General features: G+C 43.4%; 1 protein-coding gene across 2 annotated transcripts in view; it reads left to right on the forward strand.

The window, feature by feature from the left end:
* Positions 1–22,570, forward strand: part of srrm4 (serine/arginine repetitive matrix 4) — a 55,540-nt gene that overhangs the window by 21,868 nt on the left and 11,102 nt on the right. The window contains exons 2-3 of one of the 2 annotated variants that reach the window (XM_030363940.1): positions 18,515–18,667; positions 21,214–21,303. In XM_030363940.1, the coding sequence (XP_030219800.1) occupies positions 18,515–18,667; positions 21,214–21,303 (243 nt within the window). The remainder of the gene's footprint in view (positions 1–18,514; positions 18,668–21,213; positions 21,304–22,570) is intronic. The other variant, XM_030363941.1, reaches the window with a different exon arrangement.

Genomic DNA, 22,570 nt, shown 5'->3' on the forward strand with positions numbered 1-22,570 from the left:
TAGTGACCACTGGTTAGAAAGGTACTATATAATTGCGTGAGTGTGCCTGACTGCATTTATGTGTGTCCATGACTGCATTCATGCGTGTCCTTGAACATACAACAATTAATGAAAAATATGAAATTCTCATGAATTCTTTGAAAGCTGACCTCTGATCAGATCCATAATTCAAGTCAAAAAAAGAATCATGCAATATAGTAAGTAAAAGTAAGTAAGTAAGTAAAATTGATTTATAAGGCACATTTAAACTTTTTTCACTGGCCAAAATGCCGTACATGGTGCCAAGAGGCATATAAAAGAACACATACCACATACATAGACATAGATGAAAACATAAAATAAACAACATATCACAAAAGGGGAGGAAAGGCCAGGGAGAAAAGGTGTGTTTTGAGCCTAGATTTAAAAATGGTGATGGAAGGAGCGTTTCTGACTGCAGGCGGCAGCTCGTTCCAAAGAAGGGGGGGCAGCCACAGCAAAAACCCTGTCCCCCCTTTGTTTCAACTTAGTGCGTGGAACGTGCAGGAGACCCAAGCTACCTGATCTAAGGGACCTGGGTGCTGAGTGGTGGTGGATGAGCTCTGTGATGTAAGGCGGGGCCAGGCCATTTAGGGCTTTAAAAACCATAAGTACGGTTTTAAACTGAATTCTGTGCTGGATGGGGAACCCGCTTTCTGGATCCAGTCAGCATTCTTGCTGCAGAGTTCTGGACCAACTGAAGGCGAGAGAGGAGTGATTGAGGGAGTCATAGATAAAGGGAGTTGCAGGCGTGTATTACTATTTCCAGATTGTGAAATGATAAATGGGGTTTTATCTTGGCAATGACTCTGAGCTGGTAAAAACGGCTCTTGACTACAGCAGCAATTTGCTTGTCAAAGCAGAAATGTGAATCAAAGATGACACCCAGGTTTCTGGAGTGGGGTTTGACGTAGGGGGAGAGAATACCTAAGTCGGCCGCGCAAGGGGCTTTAGATTTGGAAGGGCCAAAAATAATGACTTCCGTTTTGTCATTATTAATTTGGAGGAAGTTACTACCCATCCAAACTTTTACCTCCTCAAGGCAGTCAAGGAGGGTCTGGAGCGAGTCTGCAGATCTGAGAGGAAGATATAATTGCGAGTCATCAGCATAAAAGTGAGATGCAATGTTATGCTTCCTGTTTATATTACCTAGAGGGAGCGTGTATAGGCAGAAGAGGACAGTGCCTAAAATGGACCCCTGGGGGACCCCGCAGGGGCAGAGGGTGAGGAAAACTGTCCGATAGACACTGTGAAAGAACTATTGGTGAGGTAAGAGGAAAAACATTGAAGAGCTGTGCTACTTATACCAACCCACTGCTCTAGGCGCAACAAGAGGGTGTTGTGGTCGACAGTGTCACTGAGGTCTAGTAAGTGATCTCTGGCATTTTCTCCAGAATCTAGAGTGAGGAGCAGGTCATTTGTTACTTTCAGCAAGGCCGTTTCAGTGCTTTGAAGTGATCTAAAACCTGATTGGAAGGGTTCCAAAATCTCAGCATGGTTTAAAAAGGGCAATAGAGCCGCAGAGTCGCTCACTATCTTCCGAAAAAGACTCAAGACTCACCTGTTCAGAGTCCACCTCAACACTTCATAGCCACCCTCCCCCTTCTGGCCACCATTGTACACTGTATTGTGTTGTGTTGTATTGTATTGTATCATAGTACTTAACTGTGTAGCAACTGCAGTAGCTGCTATCATTGCTGTAACACGGGAATTGGTTAGCCTAGCGATTGTTGTACTTGCACTTGGTTCTATGAAAATCCTTTCTGTACCGACAGCGATATATTGTTGCAATTCTTATGACAAATGTACTTATTGTAAGTCGCTTTGGATAAAAGCGTCTGCTAAATGCCCTAAATGTTAACGTAAATGGAAATTCAATAGTTGTGATAAAACCACCTTTTCCAGGATTTTTGAAATAAATGGTAATTTTGAGATTTTGAGCAGGGGAGTGACTGGTGATGAGGGGGTGAAAGGCTGCCTAATGTGATTGATTTTGTCAGTAAAACATTTCATAAATGTCGTGCAGATGTCAGTGGATGGCTCGACTTGTGGATTGATGATTGAGTGCTAAAAAGGATTTTGGGACGATGGACATGTTTACTGATAATATTGGAAAAGTGTATAACTCTAGCTGCTTTAGCTGCTGTTTGGAATGTTGCTAGAGAATTCTTGAAAGTCTGGAAAGAGACATTGAGGTGATCTTTCTTCCACTTTCGCTCAGCTGTCCGACAGGCTCGCCTGAGAGAGCGGGTAGTGTTATCCGGGCATGGTTGTGATATGAGTTTGGGGCGTTTGAGCTTAAAGGGGGCAATATAATCTAACATTGCTGAGCATGAGGAGTTGAAAATACTCAGTAGTTCATCTGCACAAGGAGTGGGATCACTCATAGTTAAAATGGAGGTAGCAACATCACTAGTTAGAAAGCTATCTGCAAACTGTTCGGCAGTGAAAGGGCCTATGTAGCGTGCATAGCGATCAGGGGATTTGGCTGTGCATTGAGGATCAGAAATGTTAACATTGAATACAATAGGTTTGTGATCAGATAAGTAAGCATCCTCGACATTCACATTATCAATGGACAGGCCATGGGATAAAATTAAGTCTAGGGTGTGCCCGAGTACATGAGTGGACTGATTAATATGTTGCATAAAGCCAAGAGAATCCAACACATGACAGAATTCCTTTACCATAGGTTTATCTGGGCACCAGACGTGGATATTAAAATCACCCAAAACCAACAGTCGATCATGCAATGTTATATAATGCGACAGAAAGTAGTAGTAGTTTCGGGGGCCTGTAGACCAGAGCGCACACTAACGGAGTTGAAGTAGATTCCACCATTACGCATTGAATTTCAAAGGTGGAATAGGACCCCACAAAAAGTAGCCGTAATTGAATGTATCCCTGAAAACCAAAGCAAAACCACCACCCCTCCCGGAAGACCTAGACATGCTAAGGAAGGAGCAGTTAGTTGGACAAAGTTCTCCAAAGACGGATGATTCACCGCGCCCGCACCTAACCAAGTCTCCGTTAGGAACAGTAAATCCAGGCATCGTTGAGTGAAAAAGTAATTTAAAAGGAACACCGACCTGGTGTTGAGTAACGCCACTTTTGCCGCCAGTGAGATAGAAGATTGTGTACATCGTACAAACTCCAGATGGCAAAGGTTATCCTCATTAGCTCCACCGCCAGGGCCAGTCGGTTTTCGGGGATCAATGCCCCCACTTCTACGTTGTCTGATCGACGATCGGGTGAGCGGTGCCGACAGCACAGTTGGAATGGTGCTATCAGATGCGGCATGGAAGTGGATTTTACGCCGACCGCCTCGGTGTAGGAACCGGGGCCGACGTGCGATGCAGAGGCTGGTGCAAAGTTTGTAAACTTCAGTTGGCAGCCGACGGGACGAGGAGTTTAACTGAAGCAAGTCAGTTGCAGAGTAGGTTAAATCCACTGTGGCCTGCGGTGCCATGATAGATCCGCAGGTATGTATCCACAAGGACAGCAAGGCGTTGATGAGGAAGACGAGAGGAGTATGTGGCGGGCGCATTTTACCTCCCCATGGATCACCGGGATAGCCAGCAGAACTCACCGCCAAGTTGGATCAAAACCTTGATAGGACAAATGCCTAACAGATAATAGAATAGAATAGGATAATGTAAAAACATGTGTCATGCATATTTCATGTATACTAACTTTTACTCAATATAATAGACTTCCTATTCATGAATTCATGAAATAGACAGAGATGTTTGACATTTGAAGGGTTTTTTTGTACTACCAATGAAAGAAGAGAAAGAGGTCTGTGGCTTGAGTTCCCATTGTCATTTGCAGCTTCGCTATACTGGATGTGAATATATTCAATGTCACTTTGTCTGGGAGAGGAATTAGTGTGTAATGGGGTTTAAACCACCTGTAAGAAGACAGTTGAATAATGGGCCGTTGCTAGTCCCGTTAGCAACAGTATTTAATTTAAATTAAATGTGATTAAATTCTTCCCATTAAATTACCCATCCCCATCAGCTTTCAAAACCCAACTACTTGAAACATAAACTAAGGCTTTTGACTTCCATCGAGTCATTGCTGTGTGGGTCATATTTGATGAACCATCTGACACTTTGCCGCATCAAACTCCATTTGGATCATATAAAGTTGGAATGTGTTCATGAAAAAAGGATTAAGGGCCTGGGAATGGAATCTATGGAGCCTGTTTGTCGCTGTCTTTTGTTTACTGTCTTCCTCTGAAAGGACGGGGGGGGGACATAGCTAAGTAAATCCCCCGGGGCCATGACTGCTGCGGAGCTCCAACCATTAAAGATAATGGGATAATCCAGCTGCCCTTGAGCCAGCCTCTGTTCAGCCAGACACAACTCTTAACCGGGTCACCAGCTTCTGGAACGAGCTGCCTTTCCATAAAGGTGTAATGGACTGGCCATTACAACCCACTAAATAACCAGGAGGGTGGGGGCAGCAGGCTGTGATGAGGCAATGGATTATGTGTCTTCAGGTGTGTGTGTGTGTGTGTGTGTGTGTGTGTGTGTGTGTGTGTGTGTGTGTGTGTGTGTGTGTGTGTGTGTGTGTGTGTGTGTGTGTGTGTGGTGTGTGAGGGGGGCGGGTTTCCTCAAGACAACATGGACCAGGTCCCCTCCAGACCACATGGACCGAGTCCCCTCCAGATCACATGGACCAGGTCACCTCCAGCTCCAGACCACATGGACCAGGTCCCCTCCAGACCACATGGCCCAGGTCACCTCCAGACCACATGGACCAGGTCCCCTACAGACCTGGTCCCCTCCAGACCACATGGACCAGGTCCCGTCTGGACCACATGGACCAGGTCCCCCCCAGACCACATGGACAAGGTCCCCTCCAGACCACATGGACCAGGTCCACTCCAGACCACATGGACCAGGTCCCCTCCAGACCACATGGACCAGGTCTACCCCTCCAGACCACATGGACCAGGTCCCCTCTAGACCACATGGACCAGGTCCCCTCTAGACCACATGGACCAGGTCCCCTCTAGACCACATGAACAAGGTCCCCTGGATACAGAGCAATACTGCAAAGGCAGCTCTGGGAAGTCCTGAGGTGGCAGATGCCTCTGAGTGTCTTCCCTTGTCTGAGGAAACCCTTCTGTTCTGCTGGGTTTGCTTGGTACAGAATCAGATAAACCTTTACCTTTGAAAAAACCCTAATTTCGCTTATTAGTCTAATTTCGGTGGTAACATTTTAAAGGAGACATATTATGGTGTTTTCCCAACAAGTAAACATAGTATTTGAGTTCCAGAAAACATGTTTTTGAAGCTGTTTGCTGGAAATAGCTTTAAGGAAAAAGAATCTCGCCTACCGCTATTCCCCTCTGTTTCAGTCCCTTCAGAATGCGCTGTTTCTGGTGTCTGTAGCTTTAATGCAATGAAGCTGCGGCCGAATGACCAATGAGCTGTCAGACTGAACCACAGCATGGAGGAGAAGTGATTGTTGCTGTTTGCGGACTCCTGGAGCTCTATAGCTATATAATAATGTTATATAATATATGTGTATTTATATAATATTATATCTAATATCACAGCCAAAAGCTATGTGCGCCTCGGATGATATTATTAATCAAAAGACTGCGTCTGACGTCTCTGGTAAAAGGAAAGACTCGTAGTGGGGGTTATCTCCGCCATGGTTGAGAATAATTGGGGGAAAGGAACTTTGGCCTCGACTCTCTGAAGTCCAAGAACCGGGACATGGAGGAGAAAGGGATTGTACTCCGGGAGCTGAGCTGCCGGACTGCCGCCGAGCTCCCCGCACCGGTGCTGCCGGCCTGCCGCCGAGCTCCCCCTGCCGGACCTGCCAGCTTCGGTGTCAGTTCAGCTCCCGGGGTACACCCGCCGGAGCTGCCGGAAAGCTTCGGCGGCAGATCAGCTCCCGGAGTACACTGCCGGAGCTTCAGCGGCGCCCGGACGGCTTTGACGTTGGCCGGACTGCCGCCAGCAGCAGTCCGAAGCTACGGCTGGGGGAGCTCGGCGGCAGTCCGGCAGCTCAGCTCCGGGAATACAATCCCTTTCTCCTACATGTCTCCTCCTGCGGACTGCCGCCGAAGCTTTGACGGCAGTCCGGCAGAAAAAGGGATTGTACTCCCGGAGCTGAGCTGCAACCAAGGTCCCCCCGCCGGAGCTGCTCGTCCGCTGGTCCACAAAATCGTAGCTATGCTCTGATGGAGGGGAGTGGGGAAGTGGGAGGTAATATTCAAATGTACCCCCTTCCTACGTAGGAGGGGGCGTCGAAACTGACTCGCTCATTGGTGACAGTAGGCGGGGTACTTTCAGAAATGCACTCAATGGAGGGCTACGCAAATAGTCTGGAGTGAACTGAGGCCAGGTCCTCGATTGGTAGTTGGCTATGTAAGGCTGGAGAAGGATATTTAAAAATATTAAAGATTTGCGCGACAATCTATATCTCTCCAGCAAAAAGTCGTCCGGATATGCCAAGATGTCGAGCCGTGGTCTTATTAATCGCTCCCGGTGGATGCACGAATAATTTGCACTCCGATACCGCCTCTCATCAAAAGGGAATGCCATTGTGAACACATGAAATCTGTGGTGAACGCGGGTTTAAATACCCAAAACCGCGTTATGTTCCAAACTTAACCTGCACTCAAATCATGAACCAACTTTTTTCAAAGTTTGTATGCGTGTGGGAGCACCAGAGACCCAAAAAAACACCCGAAATCCCAGGAAAAGTGTTGTTTTCATAATATGTCCCCTTTAGGCTACCGAATGTAGACCACTATGTCACTGTACATTTGCAGAGAGATGTTAGGGATTTCAAACTATTGCATTTCTGGTCTCAGATAGGTTGGCAACAACACATACACCACTACTCACATTTTACTTTGTCATTTTTGTTTGGTTATTTTTAGTAGTATCAGCTCACATGGTCCCCTGTAAAACAAAATAAGAGAATTGTGAAGGGTATAAGAACACTAGAAAGTTTCCACTGCTACCGTCCCGCTCCTTTATCGAGACCGGTCCCTAGTGCAGTGAAGGAATTAGAAAGGTAAAAAGCTATTATTTGATGTGTAGCCACACCTCCTATCATTAGGAAGGAGGGACACTGTAGGAATTAGAGAAAGAAATGGAGGAGTCAAAAAATGAGAGCAAAAGATAAACAAACTGGGTGGAGGGCGTGACTTTGGCACGGGCAGCTGCAGGCGGTTAGGATATCGATTAGAGCATGGGAAGAGCAGCATTCTGGGCTGCAGCCGTGACACACTGGGCACGGTTAGGAGGATGGAGAGAGAGAGGAGAGGGAAGAGATAGGGGAGGGAGAGAGAGGATCGAGAGAGAGTGGAGGGAGGACAGGGAAGAGATAGGGGAGGGGGCAGAGAGAGAGAGGAGATGGAGTGGAGGGAGAGAGAGAGGAGGAAAAGATAGTGGAGATAGAGAGAGAGGGAAAAGAGATAGGGGAGGGAGAGAGAGGGAGGAGAGAGAGAGGAGGAAAAGGGAGTGGAGGTAGAGAGAGAGGGAAAAGAGATAGGGGAGGGAGAGAGAGGGAGGAGAGAGTGGATGGATAGAGAGAGGAGGAAAAGGGAGTGGAGGTAGAGAGAGAGGGGGGAGGAGAGGGAAGAGATAGGGGACAGAGAGAGAGTGGCGGGAGAGAGAGGAGGAAAAGAGAGTGGAGGTAGAGAGAGTGAGGATGAGAGGGAAGAAAGAGGGGAGGCGGCAGAGAGGAAGAGGTCTGTATGTGGTTGATGAGCGGATCACCCCTGGTCTCTGCCTCCTGGCTCCGTACTCTGCCACTGATCTTTGGTCACAGGATCAGAATCCCCCTCTTTCCCTCCCGGAGTCATCACACAGAGCAGGGAAAACAAACAATATGGCGAGGTTTTGTCGAGAGCTCACCTGTTCACATCGGGCATGAGCCACTCACCTGAGTCCTGCCGAGGGACCACAGATGCAAACAAGCTATCTGGCTAACTCTGAGCGCATAGTCACTGCTGGATAGAGTAATAAATTAAACTCAGTCAAACTAGATTAATAGGAATCACACAGGATATTGAGCTCACCTTGTTAAAAAACACATTCTATAATATGATGGTTGTTGGTTGGTTGAATTATGAATTCATTTAGAAACTGTATTTTTATTATTCGCAGCACACAGCTGAGTGAAGGGCGATTGCATATCCCAAGGACATATCAGTGATTTGGTCTTAAGACAGTTGAGAATGATCAGTTGGGGAAACTGTCCATAATACCATAATACACAGTCTTTAATATTATATTATATTTCAGTCCTGCTTCTGTTTGCCTTTCCAGGTTCCCAAACAGCCTTTATAGAAGGGTGAATCCATCCCAAGTAAAGCAAAAGTATTTTGGTTTTTGGGCGCATCATCCATGTCATTAATTCACGGGGTAAGACATCTGCTAAATTGTGTCAGTAAAAGTAAAAGGGAATATTTTAAGAGATTTTTGCAGCTCAAATGCTGTCACCAGGGGAAATTAAATAAACAGAGACACGGTAATAAAACAAATTGGGTAGCCTTCCCAGCCCTCTTAAATTGCCAGATAATTACCATTTTCAGCATTTAACAACATTTTTCCTTTCTTCTTTTGGTATATCGTCTATGGGTCCGATGAGTTGTCGTTTTATTGCCATGGCCGGGCAAAACTCAGATTATCTGGCAACAATTAGCGTGATGCCTCTGACGGCTCATTACGGCCACGTCTCCCCAGGAGGGGTCAGGGGGACACTCCCCTCCCTCCATGTCCGTGTGTCTGGACAGGTGGGTGTGCTATGTGCACTATACACTGTTGATTTGGAGAATAATTCCATTGAACATATTGAACATAAAAAAATAAACTACTGGGATAATTGGTGGCAGCAACAGGAAGAGAGGCAGTGCTGAAACTCACCGAAAGTGAGATAGTTGCTTGACGCACTGTCAAAGCACATTTTAAATGAGCTCCATCACTGCGGAAAAACATTACTAAAGGATTTCTTTACAGATGCTGGTAAATACTATTTGCCTAATTGGCTGAATAAGTCCGGGCTGATTGGCCATTGTATTCTCCATCTGCACGCAGTGTTTAATTGGTGACAGTATTTTTATGACTTTGAACATGGCAAACACAAATCAGTGTTTTAATTAAAGAATGTCTTATAGTGATTTTCAAACATAATTTCAAAATGGACACAAACTGTAGGCCATTATTCATTGTGCATCAATTACTGGGAGTACTTATAACCCCTCTGCTCCGTAAAAAGTTCATTATTTAGTACATTGGAATAAGAACTGAAAACTTTATTTCAAGTCAATTGATTTGCAATAGATGTACACCTACACCGTCAACACACTTTTCCACTGCTGGTTGTCTCACTCTTCTAATGCTTATTCACCGTTAAATCTCTTAATGTTAAATATATCCTCATATGTCTGTCTGTAGCCCTTAGAGTTCGCATCCTCTGGAGGTGTGGTAACACCTCCACGTCTACATACTGTTCGCTGGTGCTCAAGTGGCACTCGTTTCGGTTGACGTAGCCTCGTGTTTGCTAATTGGTCACCGGCTGCGTGGTGATTACTGCTCACACTGGAGGCTACTCCACACACACATTAGCAGCATCTGCAGCAGACTCTTCGCTTGTCTGCTCCTCCAACGTGCAGCAAGAAGAGCAGGAAACGCACTAATTAAACCCAACTGTGTTTCCTGCAGTTCCAACTCCATGCACCTTTTCCCTCACCCCCGACAAAGAACCTAATAATCATGGCTAACTTGATCTGGAAGAGGGTCACGTTAATTGACACACTTTAGGAGGAGCAGGAGGTCGTTGTGAGGAGGAAGGAAAGAAATCACTGCCGCGCATCTATGTGAACGTCGTGTTCAGTTGAGACGTCTATTTTTCTTGTTTTGTTTGGATTCTATGGTTGTCTCTATGGTTGTCGAATTTTGTGTGACATTGAAGACGATAATGTCAACGATGATGCGTTTCTATTCAAACAAACTTCTCAACAGCCAGAGGGGCTGTTGAGGAGTTTGTTTGAAAAACCACAAAGTCGGTTTTATCACATAACCGGGTAAGTTAACCCAGGGTTTGCGGTAACCCTAGGTTTCCCGTTCCAAAATGAACACGGTATGTTAGTTACTATAGAAACATATGCTCTGAATCAAACCTGGTCGGAGCAGGTTTTGCGCAGGTTAAGTTTGGAACATAACCCGGTTTTGGGTATTTAAACCCGCGTTCACCGCAGATTTCATGTGTTCACAATGGCATGCCCTATTGATGAGAGGTGGTATCGGAGTGCAAATTATTTGTGCAAACCAACGGGAGCGATTAATAAGACCACGGCTCGACATCTTGGCATATCCGGATGACTTTTTGCTGGAGAGATATAGATTGTTGCGCAAATCTTTAATATATTTAAATATCCTTCTCCAGCCTTACATAGCCAACACTACCAATCGAGGACCTGGCCTCAGTTCACTACAAACTATTTGCGTAGCCCTCTGTTTTTTGCAGATGGGAGTTTTCTCTATAATGTTGGAGATGATGAGCACATCTCAGTCCTTTCAGATGACCCATCCACGTCCGGACCAAGATTGTCATCGGACTCCTATCATACAAAGAGCAATATTGGTGGAGTATGCCGAGAGGCACTAACAAAAGAAAGTATAAAATAGTCCTGACGGACTTATCCACTGGAGAATGTTCGATCGTAGCCGGCGGCTCCATTGCAAGCACTGATCCATCTTGATCTGTGAAGTTGATGAATTGTCACTTTTAGGTTTCTACCCAGTTACCAAAAAAAAACATTTGGAACATTTGCGCTGTGGCAAGCACACGGTCTGCATGTTTTACTTCGAAGACAAACAAAATCTAAAATACAAGAAAAACAGAAAAACCTACATTCAACCGCAGGGGTACCCTCACACGGCCCCTGACTCTCTGAGGAGGTACCTCCAGGTACCCCCTCCATACCAAGGCGCCCTGAATTTATGTCTATGGCCAGCTCCTCCACCGGGGTCATGACAGTTTGAGGGCCAGATCAAGTCTGCCGACTGTCGGCCTTTTTACGATTGGCTAAAAAAAAAAGTGACAAATATGGTATGACAATTTAAATGCTGGACTGACAAGATATACCAATACGATGGTGGGAAAAGCTTACCAGTTTGTATGATGTTTTTATACTTCATTTTTACTTGATCCGCTGACCGCTTGGGACCCATCGGAGTACATATTTTTTTAGAAGAAAAGGGTTATGTGGTAGGAATTAAGAATGCTTTTCTGAGATATTAATCGATTCATGGCTCAAATATTAAGGATCATGCTTTTGACATGTAACTTACGCATTTACGTGGTCAGCGATCCGCTGGCAGGCTTTGGTTTTCTGGGTTGCAGAGGCTTTAGCGTTTCCTTTTCTTGTGATAATGTCCTCCTCGTCATAGCTCTCCAGGAGAACCTGGAGACCCATTTCATTGAAATAAGCGGCCTGTTTCGCCATTTTGATCAGGGTTTCCATGATCCATACATCACGTCTTTATAGGTTCGGCGTGAACGCGCACAACCCTGTGTTAACCAACCCCGTGTTGATTGAACTAATGCATAACCCGTGCGGTGGAACCGACAGCTCTGGTTTAGTTGGCACAGGGTCAATCAACCTAGAGTTCAGCGTTAATGCTGTGTTTGTTAAACCTCCGTTCGTGGAATACCCCTCTGGGTTCCTCATGGTGGCTATTGTTGTGTGCCAAGAAAGGCTGCTGTGCTGACAGCCCAGAAGGAAATCCGTTCTGTGCTTTCCCACCAGGAGCGGGGAGCTGAATTGAGGTTGATTATTCCACTTGCTGTGGCTGTACCCCCGTTGTGATAAGTCCAGTGGGCTGGCTGCTGAAACAACAGCAGCCTGAGAGAAGAATTAACAATGGAGTCAATGTTGCTATGGTGAAGAAGTACCTTCTATTAGCATGTGGTGGCTTTTTGCTCTGGGTCTAACGATGAGGAGTGCTGTCTGTAGGACTACGATAAACACATCTGATTGGTGTTCAACCAAACTTCAGTTCAATCTGTAAAAACTATTTGCTGGGTGTACGCCCATTTAACTAAAGTAAACCTAGTCCCATGGAAATAGTTTGGTAGTTGGTAGTAGGCATAACCTTCTAACCTGCAAAGGCTAACGGCCTTCTTCTGACTTATTCATTTTGAGATAAATAGTTTGTGAACATTGTGTTGCCATTGCGCAAACTCTCCATGAGTGATGTGATCATGTGATGAGGTCTTAAGTCCTCACAAACACCTTGTTATGATGGTTAGCCTGGTCAGTGTGTTGTTCCCTGGCTGTATCAATCTTTTTCTCCTCTAGCGTGTCTTTAACACACATAGCCGTGTTACCAATAGTTAAATCTCTAAAAGCCTTGGTGACCCTTTTAAACCTTTTAAAGTCCTAATAGTCCCTTATTCGGTCACAGTAAATGTAAAGCAAATAATTGGATCCATGTTTTTTATTCTGAAAGTGAGTCATAGAATTCTGAATCATCTGATTATATGTATATATATCAACTTAATATAATTTGACAATGTGAGAGTCCCTGCAGTGGAGCCACCAGAGGGTTATAATTCACCAGCAAATCTTTATTGCTATATGAATGCACCAATTACTTTGGGCCAAGTCGTTGACCGCGACCCCTGGATGACCCTGGATGACCTTCAGGCTGTCAGGTAATTGGCGTCTTCACTCGATCAGAAATACATCAGCCTTCCAAGGTATCCAATCAAGTATGGTGTGACCTTTTGGCTGAGTGTACCCTGCAGGCACGACTCTCAGGTAAACACTTTCATGGCCAGGGGTGAATCGCAGACAATCTGCTAATTTACTGTGTTTGCCTGGGATTGCGGTTGGAGTGGGAGACGGCATGTAATTTGATTGATGTGTGGCTACGAGCGATGGATTTGGTTGTAATTACTCTTTGTGCTCAGTTTGATAAGGGAATTAATCAAGCCATTATGTTGCTCCCATTCTATCACTGGGACAAAATAATTGAATAAACCAAACCGACTTGTCTTCAAAGTGACTGTGGCTCACTGGGAGTGGGCTGACTCACCTTTGTGAGGCTAACAGACGGCCGCGGTCGATGGGAGTGAACTCACCGTGCCGTGTTCTCCTCAAAATGTGTCACATATTTAATACACATGTTCAAAACAACCTCTCATCATGGCCAGTCATCTTGTAATGTGACGAAAATATCAATATAGTTTATTTTTTACATGAATATGCGATTTAAATATGTGCAGAAAAAATAGAAATAACCCCTATGAAATGCTTATGTTATACTTGCAAATAATACTAGCTTTAGCCATGAGTATAAAATATACTTTACAGCATACAACTTAAAGAAACAGGACATTGTGTTATATTATACAGTCAAATGGATTGTCAAAGTTGCAGGGGGTAATGTTGGATATTTGTTCCATTTCTGATGGGACATTACATACAGATCGGACCAACAAAACCCTGTGATTGGCTGTGACTAGCCATACAATTTCTCTCCACTTCTACCCTCCTGCCTTTCCATAATGCAACGCATGGACGGTCCAGGTCCATCATAGCTACCCAAATGAATTTGAATTCTGCAGTAGAAATGTCACAGTAGTTTAATATACACATATACATATATCTATTGATGCACTTAGACACATCTAAAATGGCTTTGGAGTCTGGGAGTGAAATAGGGTACGGCATAGACAGTGAAGCAAAGTATGTTGCTCATTTAAAATCATTTTGGAGCCAGGACCACAACAATATATATATATATATGTTTAAAAAAAACAATATACATTTTTCATTCAATTTTTTCCAAATTCCATTAAAAGATTGTTCAGCAGCTAAAAGGATGAATGCAATTAAACCATGACGGTCTTCTGTAGGTGTTGATGAAGGTGTTCATAGAGTTCAGTGTAGTTTAACCACTGTGCCGTGGAGCAGCTCACAGCTTGGACTGTTAATTATGGCACTAGATCATGTTTCTCTGGCGGGCCCTACTACCATTATTTCTAACATAATGATTATCAATTGTTACTGTTAGCTGTGACATAGATAATGAAACTAGTGTGCCTTTCTGAACAGCTAAGGGTGCTGGGGAACTATACGATTACCTATGGAGTGATGAGGCATAGAGGGTCTCTCTCTCTCATTGTCTGTCTCTCTCTCTGTCACACTCTCTCTGTCTCTCATTTACTCTCTACTTTCACCCTCTCTTGCGCATATTTTAGATCTCTCTCTCTATCACACATACTCACATGCTCAAATGCCGACAGAAACAGACACAGATACACACATGAATCTCCATCGAAGCATTTTTCTTAGTACTTTATGTAGTATGTAATTGGCTGTAATACAAATATATTTGGATTCCTACATATGGTTGAAAGTGGCAGAAAATATTACCAGTCCATTTGTTTGGTGATTGTCTTGTACAGTATTGATACAGAAAAAAACAAATACCATTTACATGTCCTAAACTGAACCTTTGAAATGGCCGGATAGTGTCTTGTTTTTAGGTTTGATCTCAGATTTGGTCTGAGCTATCGATCTCTCTGCAGATCCCTTGCACCCCTGCTGAGCTGTTATTTGCTCCATTAGGTCTGGATGTTCACAGAATTCAATGGGATGTGTTCCAAACTGCTCATGGACCATGGCACCCTAATTCTACCAAATAAATAGTTGGAGAAATCCCCAGTTCAGTCTACATGCTGGGAGTGTTCTCAGTGTAGATTTTCTTTGGCGGGACTGAATCATTAGTAGTATATTTGTATATATGAATTTGTATGTATGTTTACTATCAAGTATAGGTACCTGGTGCATCAGGCTAGTAACTCATGTTAATATTTAATATGGCTATTCTGTACTTTTCTATTTATTTTTGTACATCATGAATGATTGTAAAAGCATATTCATACATAAGCGGACCAGAGCTCTTAGATTATTTTGGAACTGTGTGTTCAGCATAGTGTATACCATCAGTATACAGGCTGTGACTACAGTACAGGATACCTGCTACCAGGCCGATGTTTGTGCATCAGTGATTCCACTTGGGGAATACATCCTGATCCAAACAGCATCTGGTTTCAGAATCACACCCTTCCGCTTGTGGAGGTCTTTGAAGCATACAACCATCCAGAGATAAGATGAGACACAGACTAGTGCTTGCTAGGGAGTTCTCGTTGATACCGAATGTACACAATGATAACACCAAGGCTATTTGTATCATTGCAAAAAGTCCTGTACCCTATGTACAGGAAAGAAGGTATATATTCATTCAGGTTCACACATGAACAAATCTGGGAGTGGAAAAGGTGTAGCGTTGGTGTAGACGAGCTTTGATGATAAATTATTGTTCAATCCTCAGTTTATTTAGCATCCATTCTTCACACAGAAATGACAGGTTTTCCAGCGTCGTTTGTTAAAGGGAAAGCAGTCTGTCCTGTGGGCCTCATGGATCAGCTGCTGCTAAGAGTTGGAACCCTTTTTAAGGAAACAAATATTTGGTAGGTTTTTGCCAAACCATCTGTCAGATTATCCAAGAGTTTTTTGGCAGATATTGCGGCAGTTCATATCAATCCTACCTGCTAAATGAGGTGTGGACAATGAAGTGTTGGCCTAGATTAGGTCTGTGGGCCCTTCTGTGGCTCCAGTGGTCCGTAGTGACGTGATGAAAAGTATTAGAGCACATTAAAACCCTGGAACCATGTTCTGGCACATGTTGATCTGTTGGTGACAGCATAGTGTGGCTTTATCAGGGACCTGGAGTACAACTGTACCACACATGGTCACACGCACGCACACAGGCACGCACTCTGTAGCCCAATATCGAAACATGCTGTGTTGAAAATCCTGCAATCCAAAAGTCCTGCCGTCCTGCTTGTGTGTGTTGTTTACCAACTATTACTGTTATCCTGGTGATGGCTGCTCGCAGCCATCTCCGGCACATGAAGTAGTTGGCCTTATGGAAAAATATACTATTGCAAAAATCTGGGGGAATTATACACAATAACGCTAAATATCCTGATATACGTATGGATTTCGAAATACCATTCTAAGCAGTCTAATAGACCTCAGAAGAATAAGTCCCGCCTCCGAGGCTCACGGCCCCATAGACATTTGAGTGAGGGAACCGGGAGCCTCGGAGGCGGGACTTATTCTTCAGAGGCCTATATTAAGGGTCATTGAATTGATGTAAATGGGCATTTTTTGTATGAGACCTTTCCTTCCTCCCGACATTTCAAACATCACATTTGGGAACATTTTCCCATCATAAATAAATTATATCAGCGACTGGGTATTAGAATGCTTCTATATCTTAATTTCATGATACAATAATATTCAAGGTTGACGATTATATTGAATTACTGCCCAGCCTGTTGCATCATAATTGTCTTCAAAGAGTATTTTGTATTCCACACATAAGGTGCCATTGGTAATATACAGAAATATAAGGTGCTAATCAAGGTTAAGGAGGTAGCAGACAAATAGTTTTAATGTTCTTTCTACAAGTCTACATCATGAAATTAGTATTGTTTTCTTTCTGGTTCATACTCAACTGTGTGCGATAAAACATCCTTCAAGGCCAAAGTAATCAAATACGACTGTTGTTACTTTGAGAACCAGAGATTCTTACATCATTAAACTGATCTCCAGGACTCTTTGTGGAGTCAACCTTCCTGGCCAGGGACTCCATCGTACCTGTCTTATGGTAAACACATTCAGTCGAGGTTTACAGGATTACTGTCCCCATAATTCTTCATCATCAAGTTCTTCTCTTTAATCCGCTCAGTGTTTGCGTGAGGGAGGAGATGTTTATTTTATTTTTTTGCCAATGCAGTTCTTTGAATTGAGTCTTTAAATTCCTTCCAACCTACGACTTGAAGCCAAACAGCTATGGTAAAGCATTGCTCATGCTTTGGAAATTCTACATTGAGTCAAAGATGTTTAGGCCCTGTGTTTCTGTGTGTGTTTGTGTTCGGTAGAATTCTGACTAATGATGAATAATGACAAAGAAATCAAACCTAATTGTCACCAATTGAGTCAACTTCAAACAGGTACACTGCAGCATTTCTCATTTGTTATTTTGTTAGATCTCAGTGAGATGACAGAAGTGTGGATAGAAGACTCTTGTCCTCACACCAAAGAGGGAGACAAAACAAACGGGAAATTGATAAAAAAATATTTGTTGCTCAAGTTCTATGCTGATGTCGGGGGCTGTATGTTACCCTGTGAAAGGTAATGAATTGCAAATCACATTGTCATCTGTAAAGTCTCAGACAGCCAATTAGTGGATCCAACAGGCAGACATAAATTTGCATTTGCAATAACACGGGTCTAACATCAGCAAATCAGGGGAATATTCCAAGGCCTTGTTCCTGTTGATCTGTCTCAATCACCTCCTCCTGTTATCTCTCTTTGATTCACGTTTCCATCATTTGCGGGCGCACTGGAGATAGCGGCGGGGGGGATCAGGAGAAAGGGCTGGGGGAAAATTTTCCTAGTAGTTCTGTTTTATTGTACCTTAGGGTCTTTGGGGTCTTATATGTAAAAATAATATATTTGCCAAATTAAGGTGGAGTGATATCTAACATTTTTCAGGGGCTTGTTGGGTCCCCTGCTCTCCCTTGACTGGCTGTTGGTGGGAGGCTTGGTGGAGCACTGGTCTTAATCCCTGCGTTTATATTCTCCTTGCAATCACAAGAGGAGACACTGCTATTTAATCTCCCATGACTAAATAATCATAACTCTAAGTTCCTTAACTAAGTCGTCCATTTTGCAGCCCACATTTTAACCTGGTGATAGAAAGGGTCGGGAGATATTTGCATCACACCGTTCTCGTGCGCAGTTTTAAATGCATATACTAGTAAAAGTTAAATTGACCTTAGCCACAACTTTCTTACACACTTTTATACGTTGCTATTCAGAGTGATGTGCCATTAAAGAATATAATCATTGCTTTCATCTTCTTTAGATTCCTGATTCATGGCGGACAGGGCAGAATAAAGGGGAGTCAAGTGAATCTCATATTTTTTTCTCAAATGTCAGCGCAGCTGCAGCCTATAAATACCAGCTCATTTGAATATTGAAGGGCTGACCTCAAGTTTTATGGAGGGCTGCTGAGTTACAGAGGGAATAAATACACAAACATTTCCACTCGGTAGGCTGTGTACAGTTACAGTGTGCAGGCCAGGTGAGTAGATAGAAGACTCAATATGAACACTCTCTGCATTGTATAATGCAGGGCAAAGCTGTCCAAGCTATTAACATATTTTGACTTCCGTAACCCAATTATACAAATGGGTTGTAAAAAAACAATTTACAGAAAAATTGTTACGATGTCCAATCTCTGTGTTCAAACAAATCTCTTTTTTGATGTAGTCACACCAGAAATTAGGGAATTCTTCATGGAAACATGAAACTTCAATGGAAAATAAAAATAATTAAGTGAGTGAATCTGGTCTCCCGTTGTCTAAACAGCTCAGAGACGACTGAAGGCCAGCCACCGCTGCAGACCGATGGAGGGCCAGCGTACGCCTCAGACCAAAGGGACCAGAGGGTGGAGGTGGGGGAGAGGGACGGCTGCCTGCGACACAAGGGCCACAAGCACAGGGGCCACCGAAGAGTCAGGAGGTACTGGCCAGCACAAGCCTTCACAAGCCTTTACAAACGTTCACAAGCGTTCACAAGCGCTCACGAGCATTCAAGAGCTTCACCACTCCAGACGCTCCTGACTGGATCTCAACACTACTCTCCAGCAGATGACGGAAAAAAAACACGGGGATATGCAGTATTTAGACATATATTTTATTATATATATATAATATATTATATTGTATATTTTTTTATTTGAAATAAATAAATAAATATATATATATATATATTTATATCAAATAAAAAATATATAAAGACAGTCGACATCAATTCACCCTTGCCACAAGATGCAGAAAATACAGATTAACAAATATATATGAATACAAACACATGAAGATAGTTGATATTACCCGATGCTCTAGATTAGAGCATATATTATGTTAAACAGTAAGCCCTCTCCAAAGGAGGACATACATGTTAACTAATACTATGTAAATTCATAAATATAAAGATTGTCGAGTTTACCCGACACTCTAGAATAAGACTGTTAATATTTAAACATACATAAATATAAAAATTGTCAAGATTAGTTCTCCCTCTATTAAATAAATATATAAGGACATAAAGTGATTACCTCACACTATCTAACAGATAGGGAAGAAAACACGCTAACAAATCAACAAACCCACAAGCTCACGCCAACCGCCTCCCAGTATGTCCCTGATTCAACATACGGGTTGTAGCCGCCCTCAACCGGCCTGGCCCAGTAAGCAAACACCAGGGCTGGGAGAATGCACCAAGCCAGGATTCCCATTAAAGGGTTCAGCCTCCCCACCGGTCCTCATGAGCACCTCCACGCCTCACTATGTTCGTTAACATACACCAAGAATTTAAGATAAAAAGATAGAATCATTTATTTATATTCTTCTATATCTATTCTTTTAGGAGCCCTACTGGAGTGCCTTTAACCAGTATCCACGATCAATAGAATGTCCTCATGCCCCATCAGCCTAATGAGGAATCGACCCTTCCCTCATTCTCCCTCTTATTACCAGGATCCAATGACAATACAAACAAAACAAAAAGTGCTGCTACTGGCAAAAAAAGAGAACACAATTATGCATTGGCTGAAATCCCTTCCCCACAATAACTGGGTTACTAGTGTGACTGTGCTCTATACCGTGCAAGGGACCGGGGTGACTGTGTCTTTTATAAGCTGTAATTTGTGTGGTTGCTAATGCGACCCCAACTGCCAAATGTGGAAGCCAAACTCAACCGTTTTGACGACAGCATCTTCCTAACCCAAGCATAGAGCCAGACTGAGCTGAAAATCAGCTGGTGCTGTCAGTCAAGATCAGTTAGATCCACACTGTGGCTGGAACTGTTGTTTGGGTTACCGTGAACAGTGGAATAATGGATGTAAAAATGTCTGTGTCTAGAAATAGAGGGTATATATTACGGGAGGTGTTAGGCCATAAGGAGGCGGTATTTCAGCACTTTACCAGAAGCCTATGCTTTGTTGAAGATACTATTATGTTGAAATGAATAGCAGAGGCAATGACAATTTTTTTGTTTATTTAATTTTCCTTGAATAGGTTACATTATTTACAACTCACTCAGCAGCACTCTTACATGCTGAATTATAAATGCAATTCTACTTTTCTCTTTCTTTCTACTCAATAGATTCTCGGTTGTATTTCAACAGAAAGTCCCTTAATGAGTCTACAGTTTCACAGACCTTGTCAGTGGCCTGCCAGTGTGAAGTAGACTATGAAGAAACCCTTATTCTAAGAGCCAGCCAGGCCGATGAAATAAGATCATGAAAACATGATGAAATCATGTAAGATAAATGTATAGACAGAGCCAAGCAAATTGCAAGAGTGTGTGTATGTGTGTGTGTGTGTGTGTACGCTCATCAGTGCGTGCGTGAGGAAGAGATGAATCCTCACTGCCATCCTTGAAACTAATGAAAATTGAAACAACACACATTGTGAGTTAGAATCTGAAACGCTTCCTAAACACATTTGGGTGGGGTGGGCGAAGGATGGTGGTTGATCGGCTGTAATCCTTATTCCACAGTACTGCATAGTGGCAGCCTGGCAGGTCATCAATATTAATATACGCCAGGCTTAGTTAACCTAAATTAGCTAAATTAACCTTAGCCTGGTCTCACTCCGTATATCATGTTCAACTGCTATCTCGAGTGAGACCAGGATGAGGTTTAGTTATGTTTTTTGTATTTATTGTGTGATAATTGCGCTATTTTTGATTCTCACTGTTGAGGAATGTTAACAGTGTCAGTAAGTAGGCCTACTACTGAGATAGTTGAGTTGACCCACATTTTTTATCTGATTTGATTTGACTTGGATTTTGATCATGAGAGTGATGCATGGAAGGTTACCATCAAAATCACACTGTGAATTCTATATATTTTGGAGAATGTCATCAAAGTCATAAACCAAATATTGAGTAAAGCCTGGGCACAGTCTTTGACTGTGCTTATGTTTCCTTTGACTGGAAATTCCACACCATTTATGTTTGGCGTTATCTTCAGAGCCCACCTCACTAATTCTCTCTGATTTCAGTCTCTCGTTGGACCAGGTCGTCTCTCCCCGACACTCAGCCAAAGGAAAGAAGAAGAAGAGAAAGTCTGAGAGAAAAAGGAAGAGGAAAAGGTGTGTTTATAACAACAGAACTACAGGTTCTGTTGCGCGCGCATGCGCGCGCAGAACGCCGTGTTGTTTGACCGGTTGCCATGGTTATATCCGTGTGGTTAATTTGCAGTTGCGCTGTTGGCAGCCGCGTTTACATGGACACATCTATGCCGCATAGATTTCAATGCGGCATAGAATATGGTCATGTATACGCCTCATTCGGAATACAATTATCTGTTCGGCATAGATTCTATGCCGAATAGAAGAGGTGGTGTAGTCCGTTTTAAATCGCCATGTATACACTTATTCCGCATAGATTGGGGTTTAACTTAGTGCAGCCGCAGTAGTTCGCAATTGGTCCACTGAGCTCCGTCGGTACTTTTAAGCACACCGAACTTCACCGCTGTCAAGGAAAGTGGATTTATTGCCTGATTCACGTCTTTGTTATCACTCCGTAAAAGTAGTCCGGTAAGCGTGTCCGGTTGCTAAGCGACGGGACACATGGGTGTTTATTAATGACGTGTTCGCGTATCGTAGTGTCCGCGCTCGTCCGAGATAACTGTAAATGAGTAGGCTGCCTACTACTAGTACTTTAGCAGGCTGAACGTTAAAATACTTCTTAACTTAGAGAGATGGCAGCTGCAGTAGCTCGCAATTGGACCTTCGAGGATTCCTGGTCACTAAATTCCCGTAAAGCCGGCCACACACATAAAGATAATCGGGCTGATTTTGCCCCGATTTTCCCCCTTCCGATCACGGACAGACATCGCCCGATTATCTTAAGCTCTTAAGATTATTTTATAAGATTCTCTTGTAGTGTGTGGTGTGTTAAGAGTGAAATTCGGCCGACAATCGGCTCCGAAATCAGTCGGCGCCGATAATCGTAAGTATTAAACATGTTCAATATTTAAGATTATCGGCGGAGAACGTTATGGTGTCAAACGTCTTGTGTGGGGGGGAAGCCGACAATCGGGAGTCTCCAACGTGACGTAATATTGAATTTAACCAATAAAGAGCGAGCTGACTGAACACGGAATTATAACGAGCTATCTCCATGGCTACGATATCCCTGAATACCACCAATATGGCGAAGACAGTTAAAGTTAAGGGATTTTTCAGTTAGGATTAATCCCAAAACCACCATCATGCAGTCGGTATCCAGCTGGTCCTCCATGAGTTTACACCGGTTTACACTCGCTCTTCTTCACTTCTTCTTGTAGTTAGTTCAATGACTATTTTTGGTGTGACTGCCCCCACAGGTCAGTCAGAGTACTACGTCAGATCACGT

The sequence above is a fragment of the Gadus morhua genome, chromosome 8, assembly GCF_902167405.1.
Source record: "Gadus morhua chromosome 8, gadMor3.0, whole genome shotgun sequence".
Lineage (NCBI taxonomy): Eukaryota > Metazoa > Chordata > Actinopteri > Gadiformes > Gadidae > Gadus > Gadus morhua.